The sequence below is a fragment of the Ips typographus genome, linkage group LG2, assembly GCF_016097725.1.
Source record: "Ips typographus isolate SLU linkage group LG2, UJ_Ityp_2.0, whole genome shotgun sequence".
In the NCBI taxonomy this organism is placed as follows: domain Eukaryota; kingdom Metazoa; phylum Arthropoda; class Insecta; order Coleoptera; family Curculionidae; genus Ips; species Ips typographus.
In genome coordinates, this window is record NC_138423.1 from 21,752,342 (window position 1) to 21,767,167 (window position 14,826).

The window sequence follows — 14,826 nt, forward strand, 5'->3', positions numbered from 1 at the left end:
ATTGACAAAATCTACAATAATTGAATAAACACAAAAAAGTTCTTTACTGTGTATCATTATTCAAAATAACTATTTCCTGATTCTAATTAGCTTATGTTAAATTTTAAAGGAGATGTAATTTGATATTGCAAAACATGGATGGAATTGCAATGTATTTGCAATTTGGGGTACAATTACAAAACTTTAAAAAATATGCATAACCCAATTAACAGTAAGGTAAGAGAAGCGATTGTATTATCTGCTCTTGAAAAACAAGGAAAAAGTGATTATATGACAGACTGTCAAATGACGTCAGATTCAGTTTGATAGACACACACATATCACTTACAAATATGAAAGTGCAATTTCTCACTATCGCAGCAACGTCGTTTAAGGAACAGTTGGCAATGATGACACTCTCTAGGAAAACGCTTATGATTTACGCAAATACTGCCCATTTGGACTTACCACAATACCATCTATAATTAATCGTTTCCTTGACAATCATTTGTCTGATGAGTAGTCGTACAGTCGCCATCTTGTTAGATGGAAACAAATGATTGAAACAAAAAAAAGCGGAAATGAAAACGACAAAAGAAAGTTGGCGATAACGGAGACAAATTTCCAAACACCTCTCAGAGGGAGCGATATTGTTATTCCCGACCGAATGTCAAGTCCAAATCTGGCGAGAGATATTTCAAAGGCCCTAGACGCGGATATGAATAGGGAATTTTTGATCTATTAGTTTGCCCCCCCAGTTTCAGCGGCTGTACGTTTTTTTTTTCCGTCGCTTTTATATCGGAGCCGTATCATTAATCACCGATATGTAGATGCGCCATTTTCCATTCATTCCTTGTCCGCGATTGCGATCTGACATGATGAGCGCGGCCGGTAAAAAATATTGTCATATTTTATTGCCTAACGCGCAATCAATTATGTTAAGAACTTTGAATATAGCGCGCCGTGAAAAATGAGCTCGCTTTTGTAGTTTTTCTATATCTCGTCTCGGATTTTCCGACCGGCAACGGAAAAACTTTCCGTATAATGGCAGAAGTGTGGGACCGGGATTAGATTTCCTAGAAAGCTGTTTTGATTTATTCGTTCTAAGGCAGAACACGTGCCCGACATTAAAACTGAAAGACTATGACTAGATCTGTCATATGTCAGATTCAGGTATTATACAGGGTATTTCAATGAAAAATAGCCACCCTGAATATCTATTTTCCATTCCATGTTTTTGCCTCAGTCGGTCAACTTGTAAGTTCGTTTTGAAGGAACATTGTCAATATGGTTTACACGACTGCCGAAAGAATAGAAATTGTACGTTCCATCCAGATAAATTAATTGGTCATCAGTATGTCTTAAAGTTGATGCAAAAATTCATGGAAACTGGTTCAGTGACAAACAAAAAACATCAACCTGAAAGACAAATTATTAATGAACCAATTGAAGTTGCTGTTTTGGGACACGTTGCAATGGATAATAATCAGTCTTTAAATCAAACTTTCCATGCACCGGGTGTTTCGAGAAGCAGTGTATGGAGAATTTTAAAAAAACACAATTTTCATCCATACAAGGTAAAATTGGTTCAGGAATTAAACGAAGATGACTATGATAGAAGACTACAATTTTGTGAAATTATGCCTACTAATCTGACAAACAACGTGAACTTGTTGTACAATATTTGCTTCAGTGATGAGTGTATGTTTTTTTTGAATGGAGAAGTGAACAGGCATAACTGTGGGTATTGTTCAGACACGAATCCACATTGGTTTAGGGAAACCCATACCCAATATCCAGAAAAACTTAATGTTTGGACAGGTATTTTAGGATACCACATCGTTGGTCCGTTTTTTATTGATGGTAATTTGTTTGGTAATGGCGCTACTTATCTTGAGCTTCTTGACAGCACTGTTGATCCGACCATAACAGAGCTACTAGAAAATGATGAAAATTTATTTGAAAATCAACTAATTTTCCAACAAGACGGTGTACCTCCACACTATTCACTCCCGGTTCGAGAATATCTGAACAATCGATTTCCTGGAAGATGGATTGGTAGACGTGGTCCCATGGAATGGCCTGCGAAATCACCAGACCTCACTCTGTTAGACTTTTTTCTATGGGGGCATTTAAAATCTAAAGTCTATGCAACACAGCCGGCCAATATTGCAGATCTTAGGCAGAGAATAATACATAACTGACACTGCAAGTCCTCACAAATGTTCGCGAACTCTTCCAAAGTCGCTTGTATTATTGTATGGAAGTTAACGGAGGTTATTTTCAGCCATTAATTAAATGCCGCTATTTGCTATTATTTCTGCAGTTAACAAAAAATAAACACAAAACGTATTTTTTATTTTTTTTGGTCCCAATTCAAAGCAAACGTACAAATAAAATAGTGCAATTAATTCCTTATGAAATATTCTTTCCAACGATGTACCACACAGGGTATGGTGCCATTTGAAAACTTAGTGGGGGTGGCTATGGCGGCACAGGGGCTGATGGCAGAAATTCAAATCCTACGTAAAAAGATGTCTCCCTTGCAATCTTTGTTGGCGTGTCTTAGCATTTTTTAACAGAGAAATTATTTTGGAAGATATTCAGGGTGGCTACTTTTCATTGTAAAACCCTGTATAATAGTATATTATTAACCAAGGTTTAGACAGAAGCTTTTATTGACCGTATGTCAAGTTTTATAAGACTTTTTTTCCACTATTAACCATATTTTTAATGGACCTTTTATTGAAAATTTAAAAATTTAGGTTAACAACAAAGCAACGACATGAAAAGACAACCTAATTTATCTGTCTCTGTCAAGTCAAGAATATTTCATATGTCATACGTCTTAATAGACAATGACATTATTATTTGCCTAGGTCAATAATATTTCCTTTTTCCTTGTGTTTGTGCCAGATTAGAACATAGGTTAGACTCTATTTTTGACCTAGGTCAACAATGACCATTAAGGTAGAGAAAACTAATTTTTCAAGACACTAATCGGTCAATAATGATATGTTTATCATGTTAGTAGTGGAGAAAGTATTTTAAAATAAATTACAGCAACAGAGATTTATAAACTAACTGGTGGTGGTGGTGGCATGACAATTTTGCAAGAGATGGCTTGCTGTCAAATCATTGGTGCCAGATGTCATTTTTACCATTGTTTTGATAAGAAGTTAACTTAGATTTTACTGAGAGTATTAGAAAAAATTTAACTAAAAATGTGCCAAGTTTACAGCAAATGAAAACTTTGACAATCTTTTCCGAACTTCTTAATTCGTTATTGCTAATACTTATTTCGTATTTCTTAATCTTACTATTTTGTTTGTTTTTGCTATGTTGCCAAAGCAAATGGTCTCCTTGGCCATTGCTTCCTTAAAAAATGCACTATTAGATGAAAATACCAATATCAAGGATTCTTTTGCTAAGGAGTCCTTAAGAGTTCCTTGAAGTAGTACCTTTAGAATTGATCGACAAACTTTAAAATTAGTTTTTTTGGGAGTAGTCTGTAATTCGTTCCATTTTATGACTGTAAATATTGAACTGTTTTTTTGTCAAAGGTTAAACCTGGCTTGTATTAAGATATACAGTTTTCTGGTAATATTTTGTCTCCACACACTCCACATTATACAAGTTTTTTTTATTTACTAAACCTCAAGCCACATGTGCAGTATTTACAATGTTCATAGTATGTGATTGGTAAAAAAAGCAATTTTAAGCTTGCTTCGATCACAACTTTCCCACTATGTGCTGCACATATGAATTTAGCATCAGAGTATGCTTACACTTTACATCCAAAAAAACTGAATTGCTTTCACCGTCCCCTTCTTGATTGTGTCCTGTGCACGTGTAATGTCCGGACCTGGCCGTAGTGATGGACTGCAACACTAGGCTCTGATTGCTGACAATCGTTCCAGCAATTTGATTATTGTACAGCGGTTTTCCCTAAAACAGCAAAAAGTCGACGTGAAACAGTGACAAATTTTGTTTGCAAAACTAGTTGAGATGCTTTAGGGAAAATCATATCGGGCTAACATGTTCAAATTTGCCGACTTTGAGCAAAGTTAAAGCAGGATACACATTGAAATTTCGTCAACAAACTGTTATGCGCCATTTCGAGAGTTGCGAAACTGATCCTTGGACGCCTTTCGGAAGTTTCGAGGCGATTCACTTTCGGCAACTTAACGTGTAAATAATAAAGTTTTGGAAGCCGTTTAACGGTTGAGAGGGGAAGGAGACTTTTATTGGCCCTTTCTATATAGATATGATTTCGGAGATTAAATAACTTTTTCAAACGATATGGGGAAATTTGGTTGGGGATAAACATCATTAGTCTGAAATTGTCAACAAAATTTTTGCTACTTACGTTGTGTTTCCAGCTGACTTTGAATACCCACGGATTTGATTTGATGTTACACTCAAAGTATACGTCGACCCCCTCTTTGATTGTACTACCATTTAGAGTGCTGCCCAACTCCAAAGACACTAATGGTATATCTGCAAAAAAGAGATATTTTACTACACAAATCTATTACAATATTCATTCCAAACATAAGGATTAGGTCGTATACAAACCAATCAAAATGACTGCAGCGGACCGCAGTTGCGTTATAAAAGTTGTAACGTTCCGCTTAAAAGTCCACATTAGCCACATTTTAATTTCGGTCCAGGTCCGCCCATAAAAGATGAGGAGCGTAACGGGGCTCCGTAAAGCTGCAACGTTGGGCGGCCACAAAGGAAAAAGCTCTTAACGTGTTTACGGGCCGTGTAAAAGTTATCAAAAGTTACTGTACGTAACGTTCGTTTAACCTTTCTAGAACTAATCTAATAAACTACAAAACTGTTTGGAATTTTGGCTCGTCCTGGATGCACGGATATTAAAGGAGGACTTTTTCAAGTTAAGTCTCCGTTAGGAATAATTGGGATTTAGTGGTTTGCTAAAATGGGAGAGACGGTAATTTTATAAGGTAATTTCGTATGTATGTTGTACACCAACTATAAAGTATTTTATAGAATCCTTTATTACTTTTATAGAGAAGTAGGGTTAATAGAATTTTCTGTTGGTATATTCTTCCACTTAGCGAAATTTATTATTGTTGAACTTAGTTTCTAACAAACGACTAGAACAACAATATTTCTCACAAGTATAGAAAGTAATGGTAAATTAAACAATCGTTTGATTACTGTAACTTTGTTGTCACTGATATAAGTGACAAACCTAAATTAGAGAATAGGATTTTACAGGTCTGGGACGCCATTTTGTCTGTAATTTTTTGAAACTACGTGAAATTTCCTTTACAATGAGGTGCAAGTCAATATTTTGACAAGAAATTCAAAATGGAGGCCTGGAACGCCATTTTGTCTCTCATTTCTTGAAACTACGTGAAATTTTCTTTAAAATGAGGTGCAAGTCAATATTTTGACAAAAAATTCAAAACGGCGGCATAGAAAGCCATTTTGTCTGTCATTTCTTGAAACTACGTGAAATTTCCTGTAAAATGAGGTGCAAGTTAATATTTTGACAAAAAATTCAAAACGGCGGCCTAGAAAGCCATTTTGTCTCTCATTTCTTGAAACTACGTGAAATTTCCTGTAAAATGAGGTGCAAGTCAATATTTTGGCGAAAATTTAAAATGGCGGCCTGGGACGCCATTTTGTCTGTCATTTCTTGAAACTACGTGAAATTTCCTTTACAATGAGGTGCAAGTCAATATTTTGACAGGAAATTCAAAATGGAGACCTGAAACGCCATGTTGTCTCTCATTTCTTGAAATTACGTGAAATTTCCTTCAGAATGAGGTGCTCGTCAATATTTTGACAGGAAACTCAAAATGGAAGCCTGGAACGCCATTTTGTCTCTCATTTATTGAAATTACGTGAAATTTCCTTCAGAATGAGGTGCAAGTCAATATTTTGACAAAAAACTCAAAACGGCGGCCTAGAAAGCCATTTTGTCTGTCATTTCTTGAAACTACGTGAAATTTTCTTTAAAATGAGGTGCAAGTCAATATTTTGGCAGAAAATTTAAAATGGCGGCCTGGGACGCCATTTTGTCTGTCATTTCTTGAAACTACGTGAAATTTTCTTTAAAATGAGGTGCAAGTCAATATTTTGACAGGAAATTCAAAATGGAGGCCTGGAACGCCATTTTGTCTCTCATTTATTGAAATTACGTGAAATTTCCTTCAGAATGAGGTGCAAATCAATATTTTGAGAGAAAATTCAAAATGGCGGCCTAGAACCGTCAAAAAATACAATTTTTTTATTTGTCAAGTTACAGTTCACGTCTTGGTGTCATTTTATGTTAAAATTTCCCGGAAAAGACGCTGGTGCAGTCGGTTTTTTGATATCTCAAAAACTAACAGAGTTAGACCGAAAATTTAACATTTTAACCATTTCTTTGCCATGAACTACAAGCTCGGTCGGATTAAGAGATACATGAAATCTGACAAATATTTACAATATAATATGTGATATTATGGTAAAGGAAATTTGACGCCCTCTAGCGGCCAAACGGTGTAATCAATAAACTCATGGGGGAATATTTTTGGAAAGCTTGAAATCTGCTCTATCTTTTGTTTTCTATGACATTTTGACGTAACTTGTCAAGTAAGGGAGTAATTTAGGGTGAAAACAACGTGTGTCAAAAAATATGCTATTTTTACAAAAAGTACAACTTTGGAAGTTTTTTATTTTGCTCCAGGAGGGTTCCAATGCACAGCAAAGGGCATATTTATACCAAAGGACCTTAAATTAGGTGAAATAAGTACAAAAAAAACACTTTAAAATTTTTTATTTTTCAAAAAAATTTAAAGAATTTTACTAATTTTTGAGATTCAATATCTCTGTAATATGAAGAGCTAGAGAGGCCAGTTTTGGCTCATTTTGTAGTATTTTTTATCCTCTTTCTAATGGCGTTGTAGAGAAATCTATAAGAGTTCAAACAAAAAAGTTACAATCCTTCCAAAATTGAAAAAGTGCAATTTTGATAATTTTTTATTTTAAATTTTTTAAGGGTTCCAATGCACAGCAAAGCATGTATTAATACCAAAGGACCTCAAATTAGGTGAAATAAGTAGAAAAAAAATACTAACTATCTAATAATTTCAAAATTATGTGTAACTTTGCGTAAACTATGTTTTGGTCCGATTTACGCCCTAAACATTGTAATAGTTGTAGGATGCAAATCAAGGCGTGTAGGTCGCGATATGTTCTTGAAGTGTAATAATTAACGACTCAGACGCAACTACGAGTAAGTTATGGGACCGAAGCGAGATAGGGAGTAATTTAGCGTGTTCGGAGGCCATTGGTATGCCCGAATGTGAACCGTATTATGCGAAACTTATTGCCGTGGCAAAGTTGCAAATTTCATTTGCTTTGTGCCCGGACTTTTGCTTAATTGCATCAGTAGGTCCCCGGTCACAAGCGTCCAGAAAGATGGACTTTAAATTAGTTGGAATTTGCGTTCAAATCGTACGTGTATAACGGCGATCATTTCAGCGAACGTTTTCAGTCCGGTTCTAGTTGAAATGTGCCTCTTAAATAAAAGTCAGTCCCTTTAAAAACGCGTTACGGCTCGCCCCTTTTCAGAGAGTTAAATGACCTAACCACACAGCGGGAGACCTACGTAAAAGTCAACCCTCTAAAGGTCGCTAAACATAATTTGAATAAGTATGACACACTGTTAAATTCTTGACCCTTTTTTAACGAACCACCTCATAAAATTCATATTCCAACTCCACAATCAGCGTCTTATAAATAGCCCTTGAAAAATGACATGCCGTCCCTTAATTTTAATTTTGACCGTGTTCAGTTTAGTACAGACCCTTGGCTGCAAGGTTTTCACGTAGGGCTTTTATTTCCACGTTATTAGGGTAGGAGGACAGAAACGTCCCATAACCGGTGGACTTTAATTCCTCCACCGGACCGAAAATATGTTTTGCATAATACGATCCGTGTTAGTCTCGAATATTCGGGCCACAATGAACCGGCTACTTTATGCGATTACCGTCTTCACTTGCGACAGTTTAACCCCACAGGACCAAATGAGCGTCGTCCATTATTCTTAGTAGGGTTTGACCGCTAAATTGCCTTTGTTTACCTTGAAACGTGTTTAACAGGGTCAAACAATTTAGATTTACTTGGATAATAACAATATTTACTACTTTAATATTTGATTGAGATATTTTTGTAATGTATTGGTTTTCAGCTAAGATCTTTCCAGCAACAACTCTACAAAAATTTCCGGCTCTAAACTTAAAATAATAAGCTCCGCCAACAAAATTGTCGCAATTTCTTTACGACACGTCGTAAAACTGTTCCCGACACGTTTATTCATAAACGTCGCGACACCCAGCATCCCAGGAAAAAGGGTTTTTGCCACTTTGGCTCAAACATTACGTTGTCCTTATATTGTTTATGCAAATGTCTGTGTTCATTTCAGTACAGTGGCGGCAGACTCTTAACAATTCATTTTCCAAGGCAAATTGAATGGTTTCGAACGCCACTGTGGATTAGAGGCAGAAAATATCTACAAAATCGGACTTTCGCCCCACAGAGCTGGCAATTTATCGGTCTGTTCGTACATTTCGGTTTTCCTGGCTCTGATCCTAATTGATTTTTCAAACGTATTTTTGTTTGCCCTACTGTCCGTGAATTAGGGCTGTCACCTTTAGTTACCTTTGCAGCGCCGCCAAATTTATCGCCTGACCTCCAAAAAGTCTAACCAAAACTAAATTTGTTATTATTTTTTTTTATGGTTTGCTGTTTTATTTATTACTCAACATCTCTAACTAGTATTTTGTCATTTGTTCACTGTTTCGTTTTTTTTTTAACAATTTTCTTTAGAAAACTAATTTTGTCATGATTTTTTTGGTAATGTCATACTAGACGCTAAAAAGCTTGTAAAAGAAGAAAAAAAAGTCAATTTAAAGCTGGTCTCTGCGCATTGGAATCCTTCTAAACTGGTATCTCTAGCTCTTCACGTTTCCAAGATATTACATTTCAAAAAGTAGTTAATTCCCTATTCTTTTTTTTTTGAAAAATAACGAATTAACTTGCTTTTTTATGCTTATTATTGCTCCTTTAAAATAAATATGCCTTTTGCGATGCATTAGAACCCATCTACACCATTTACACATGTAGTTTAGAAAGCGTCCGTGGAATTTTAGAAACCATAAGATGGATTTAAAAAATATCACTTTGTATTTCAGAAAAGGTACTTTCAATTTTAGAATAATAACTTTGATTTTCGAAATTGCAATTTGTATTTCAGATTAGTAATTTGTATTATAGAAAAGAGCAGTTGGATTTTAGACATGGTCATTTGTAATTTGGAAAATTAAAGTTGAGCAAAAAAAGTAAATAAAAAAAGTAAATAGTTAGTATAGTAACGAATATTTTTAATAACATTGTGGTCTAAGCAGTTCAATGAAAAATCGATTTATCTCGAAAACCGTTTATTTTATCGAAATAAAGGAAGAGTACAATTTTTCGATAAAAATGTCAAGTATCCATTAATGGCGTTTGCAGCTGAAAATAATGACAGCTGTCAAAGTTTAAGCAAATTGTGTCTTAGGTCCAATTAGTTCCTGTCTTTCGAAGACGAGATACTTGGTTTTCATGTCAAATAGAGGGTCTCTTTCGATAAAACATTAAACTCAATAATGATTACAATATACAAAGTGTTTCAAAAGTTACGGCCAAAAACGTTAATTGGAAGGCAGTTCTTTGGGGCTCAATATTTCCTTTAAGAGTGACTTTAAAAAAAAAATTATATGAACAAATCGTATTATTTTGACCTCCCCTGTATGTCCCCGAGAGATTGTCATATAGTTATGGGACACCCTGTATATTTTATATAAATTAAAACACCCGATGGGCGGGTTTTTTTGCTTAAAGTGATATTATAAAAAAACAATAAACTAATAACCACATAGAAACACAAACAAATCTGAAATTGAAATAACGCATTCTAAAATACAAGTAACCTTTTCTGAAAGTGACGAATGTGAAATACAACTTACGTTTTCTAAAACCAAATTTACGATAATGAAAACAAGTTATAGATTCTGAAATCAAACTTATATTTTTAAAATCCAAGTGATATTTTCTAAACTACATGTGTAAATGGTGTAGAGCAAAATAAAAAATGGCATTTATTTTTTCAATTTTTGAAAGGTTTAAAGTGTTTATTTTATCTAATTTAAAATCCTTTGGTATAAATATGCCTTTTGCTGTGCATTTGGAGCAAAATAAAAAGATTGGCATAATTGCACTTTTTTAATCTCTAAAAGATTTAGTCCAGGTATGTTCTAATCTTGCTCTAACCCAAAATAAAACTTTTAAAACATAGACAAAAACGTCGGCGAAAAATTTAGAGTAAAACTTCTTTTTATAACCGACATAAAATGTAAAAACTACAAATTTTTCTAGTTAAGGCGAATGGCGAAAGTAGACAAATTCTAAACTTTTATCTAGTCAAGAAGAGAATGAATAAGGCTTATGAGTAATGCTCAATAAAGTGAAAAACTCCCAGTCTAGATTTATGAAGGTGTCGTAAAATGTTGAGTAATAAAAATATATCTGGTTAATTTAACAGGAAGAGGTAATCACACAAGAAAAAGTTAGTTACAGGTACTACATAGTTTGGGTGTGCTTTTTCTAGAACATAGGGGTAATTGAAAGAAAATAAATAGGTAATAGCAGAGTTCAAAGTTTTCAAAATATGTCTAAATACTCTAGAATTGATTAATTTTGATATCTACTCCTAAATCCTGAGCAATAACAGAAATTTACGAATGCCACTAGATTTAAAAATCACTAATTTATGTAACTCACATCATATTTACAACACTACAATGTACATACAAAATTTCTGTGTTTTTTTATTACATTTTAAAACCGTGAATTATTTTGAACGCTGTGTATATGTACAACCAGACGTAAAACATGATATTTTACTAAAAACCATTGATTTCAGTTTATAAACGTTAATTTCGACAGAACCTGCTTTGAATTATTGACAAGGTGTCAAAATGACATAAGATACAGGAGTAGTGCACTTAAAATTACACAGATGGATCATTTTTGGTTCTAACTGAAAATTGACTAAATCGTAAACATTTGAATATACAGACAAACATTAATATGTTTTTTAGTAATCTTAAATACTTACGATAAATATCCAGTTTCCAACCATCTTCAAGACCACTATCTTGAATACGAGGCTGTTCACCTCTACAGGATAAGTACTTTCCTCCATCATCTACTGAGGGCTTGAAAGTCAAGGTGCTTGTAGTCACATTACCATACGGATTTGACTGGAAAAAAATGATTTTTTTAAATAATGTCGAAATAATTAAACGTGTTACAGAATTGACAACATTATAGACTTCAATGGACAGAAAATTGAAGAATATTCGAACACAATTCAAAAATGACAAAGCTAGAGAGTTTTAAAATTCGCGTTTCGCTCTCAAATAACACGCCAAATAGACCGTGCTTTATCTCTTAACATTAAAAGCACAAAAATGACTGATCCAGCCTTTCTGTTAGCAAACTGTTAATGGAAAACTGGAATAATCTATTCGGATTCGACGTTTAGCGCGCATTGCATCGCTTATCAAAGAGATGAAATCAACAGCAGCATGATATACGGAAAAAAGTGCATCTGCTTCGATGCACCAGTTTTTTCTCTTCTTTTACTTTTCCTGCGTTGAAAGCGCGCTTTAAAATGACTTCAAAGAATGCGGTATTTGGTTGCTTGAATAAATGAAAAAAGTCACTTCTGTTATGCAATTTGTAGTTGTATACCTCTATAAAAAGGAATTTGACAGTTAAGTCTAAATGTGCAGCATTTGTGTAAATCACAGGACAGTAGATAGTAGACACAAATGGTACGTGTAATTAAAGTATAAACTAAAATAAAATTGAAAGAAAAGATTTTGATATTTTTGGAAAGCAAATCGGACAATAAACTTAAAAGTGGAAAGTGACAGATTTTATTAACGCATAATAGAAAGTATTTGCACAGATAAGACCGTAAGGGGATATTGCGTCCATACATCACGGTGAATTGCAATAGTCTGCAGTGGCAGGATGGCGTTTTTCCAAGATTTATGTATGCGGTCATTCTGCGTACACTTCCATCGAATTTCCTCCCTCACGAAAAGGAAAACAAGAGCGGCACTTCGACATTATTTAGGACACCCTTTACTCCGCATAACAACAGAGCGAAAATTTGTTTAATGTGTATGCGGAAAAATTTTGCCCGAAGAATTTGAACCGGGAAGAATAAAGCGAGTTATATTGAGGTCCTTTGTTTAACCTGGTCGGTATTAAAATTCATGGAAGACAATACACTCGGGGACTTTGCGGTGTAAACTATACGGAATACTGCAAAGCTGAAGTGGTCGTTGCACGTAAATTAACGCGGTCCGGTAATGTTTCGTTAACGTCGCTTTTATCTAAATTTGGGTGTAGGTTCAGGTGGGATTGCTTTGGTCCGTGTTGCATACTAGTTTACTTAAACTGTAAACAATTTACATACGAAATCGCTTAAAAGTCGGTTTCTATGCAGTCGCATTAATGGTTTATATGCCCTCACATATGCTGGAGAAGCATTTGATTATCCTTCTAAAAAATATCTTTTTAAGTTAAATATGAAATTCTTGTTTCAAACCATATAATTTCCACTCTCTTTCTTTAGCAAAAACTGAAAAAGATTCTGTGGAAATGCATGAATATTCATAGGTTATATCTCGAGACATTCAAGTTTTATCGGGTAAACTGTGTATAGGTGATTTTTTGCAAAATTTTGCAAAAAACCTACCAATGCAGATTTTACGTGATAAAACGTGAACGCCGAGGGGTATATGTCAAGATTATTTCCTGAAAACTCACATTTTAGTTTATTAACAACACCTTAGTTAGAACACAAATACTAAACTAAACGTGATGAAATTAATGATAATATTGAACTCACCCCAGCAGGCAACAGATTTTCGTTCAGCCATGTATATTTTTGTTTACATTTCAGATTGACAATCAAACGTCATAATATTTTAATTTATGTAATTTTTTAATGGAAACTACGTTATAGTGATTTATTAATTGTTAATATTGAAGAAAATAGCATAAATTTTATATGTGTCTAAATCCTGTTTCGTTTAATATCAAATGTTCTTCAAAAAACGTATTCGAAAAAGGTAGGAGGTGTTTATTCAGTGTAAAATTTTAGCAACTAGGGATTTATTCAGTATATAACGGCTCTCATTGGTCGAACTAGAAAGGTTCATTGAATTTTATTGGCTGCTAGTACAATGAGGGAAATAATCATGTTTTAAATTTAACGTCTAACTTAAAAAATGTAAAGTTTATCCCAGAGCTAGTGGCAGTGACGTAATAAATGTCGTTCCTTTTCTATTACATGTGAACTGAGCGAGATGGAAATTTGACGTCATTGACGTATGTTATTTACGATTTTGTTTTGTAAATTTTATATTGTTTTGAAAATTATAACAAAAATTTACCTGATGTTGTATTTGCAATTTTAGTTTAACCTCTGACGACTAAATGATGAACGCATCAATATTAAATATCGTCGTTAAAATAACTCTCCCAGTTCTCTACGTAATTAGGGCATCGTAAATCTTGAACGACCGTTTAATATGGCGGTAATTTAATTTAGTACCGATAAACATCGACCATAAACAACGTTAATGTCCCCGCAACGTTGTAGCAATGTTGTTTTATGTCGAGCGTTTTTATGTTGTGATGCGATTTTCGGTGGCAGTGTCAGAAATCGCCAAAATTGATAAAATATGGTCGGTTTTATTTTAAACAAATATCGTTGGCAGACAAACATTACCCTTAATTAGGTTAAAAAGAAAACCATTCGATCGATAACTGAAAACAAAGGAAAGGGTTCAAACAGCCACGAGCACGTACGTTTCAGTTTACATAACATGTTATGATAACCGTTTTAATCCAAATGTACCAATTTGTAGAATAATTTATAAATTTGTTTTCCAAATATTAATATGTTAATTGTGTTTTTGGGACTAAACCTAACAATGTCAGTGTAATACCAGAGCAATGATTTCTGACGGAAAGGACATAAGTGTAATTTAATATGCAATGTCCCAAATATGAAAATATAAACCATCCGTCAAACTAATATTCTGGAATGTCTTTCTTTTAAATTATACGGAGCCAATAACTCCCCAAAAACTCCTTCTTTTTGTTTATCTGTGGCACTCCTAGAAATATCGCCTTTTCACGTCGGCTTCGCAAGGGAACGAAACCAATAAAATCTGCATAACACATTCGAATGTTTTTACTAAATATTACAACCCGGCCCTGTTTACTGCAGAATATGTTTTCTTCTACTAGCTCCTCTTTCTTATCACCAGGCTTTAAAATTTATCTTTGTAGCGGGAATTTCAAATTTATTTGCTCAAAAATACCACCCTAATATTATCTTCAAAAGGGGGGTAAGTGTCCTTAACGAACAATATTCAGGTGATGTTATATTCAAGCCTGGAAAGTTTAGTAGATGTTCTGAGTGGGATACAACTGATTTTCAGTCACGTGTTAAGTGGCAAGTTGGCGAACAGGTAAATGCGGATTATATTATGTTAGAAGTTATTAACAACGTGAGAGTCATAATACAACAAGTTAAGTACATTGAGAAAGTTATGTCTGGAGGACATGTGTGCTGGAAAATACGTTGTTCATGTCATGTGTAGTTTGTTTTTATAGTTAGTTAATAGAAAATTTACTTTAAATCCACGTTATTAATTAATTGGAAATTGTTAAAAAAAGAGTATGAGAAGAAACTAT

General features: G+C 34.2%; 1 protein-coding gene across 4 annotated transcripts in view; it reads right to left on the reverse strand.

Moving 5' to 3' along the window:
• The window catches only part of LOC145725686 (nephrin-like), a 226,191-nt gene that overhangs the window by 9,323 nt on the left and 202,042 nt on the right, over positions 1–14,826 (reverse strand). For all 4 annotated transcript variants that reach the window (XM_081974530.1, XM_081974527.1, XM_081974526.1 and 1 more), the window contains exons 7-9: positions 11,159–11,303; positions 4,349–4,479; positions 3,768–3,927 (exon numbers count right to left, since the gene is read on the reverse strand). In XM_081974530.1, the coding sequence (XP_081830656.1) occupies positions 3,768–3,927; positions 4,349–4,479; positions 11,159–11,303 (436 nt within the window). The remainder of the gene's footprint in view (positions 1–3,767; positions 3,928–4,348; positions 4,480–11,158; positions 11,304–14,826) is intronic.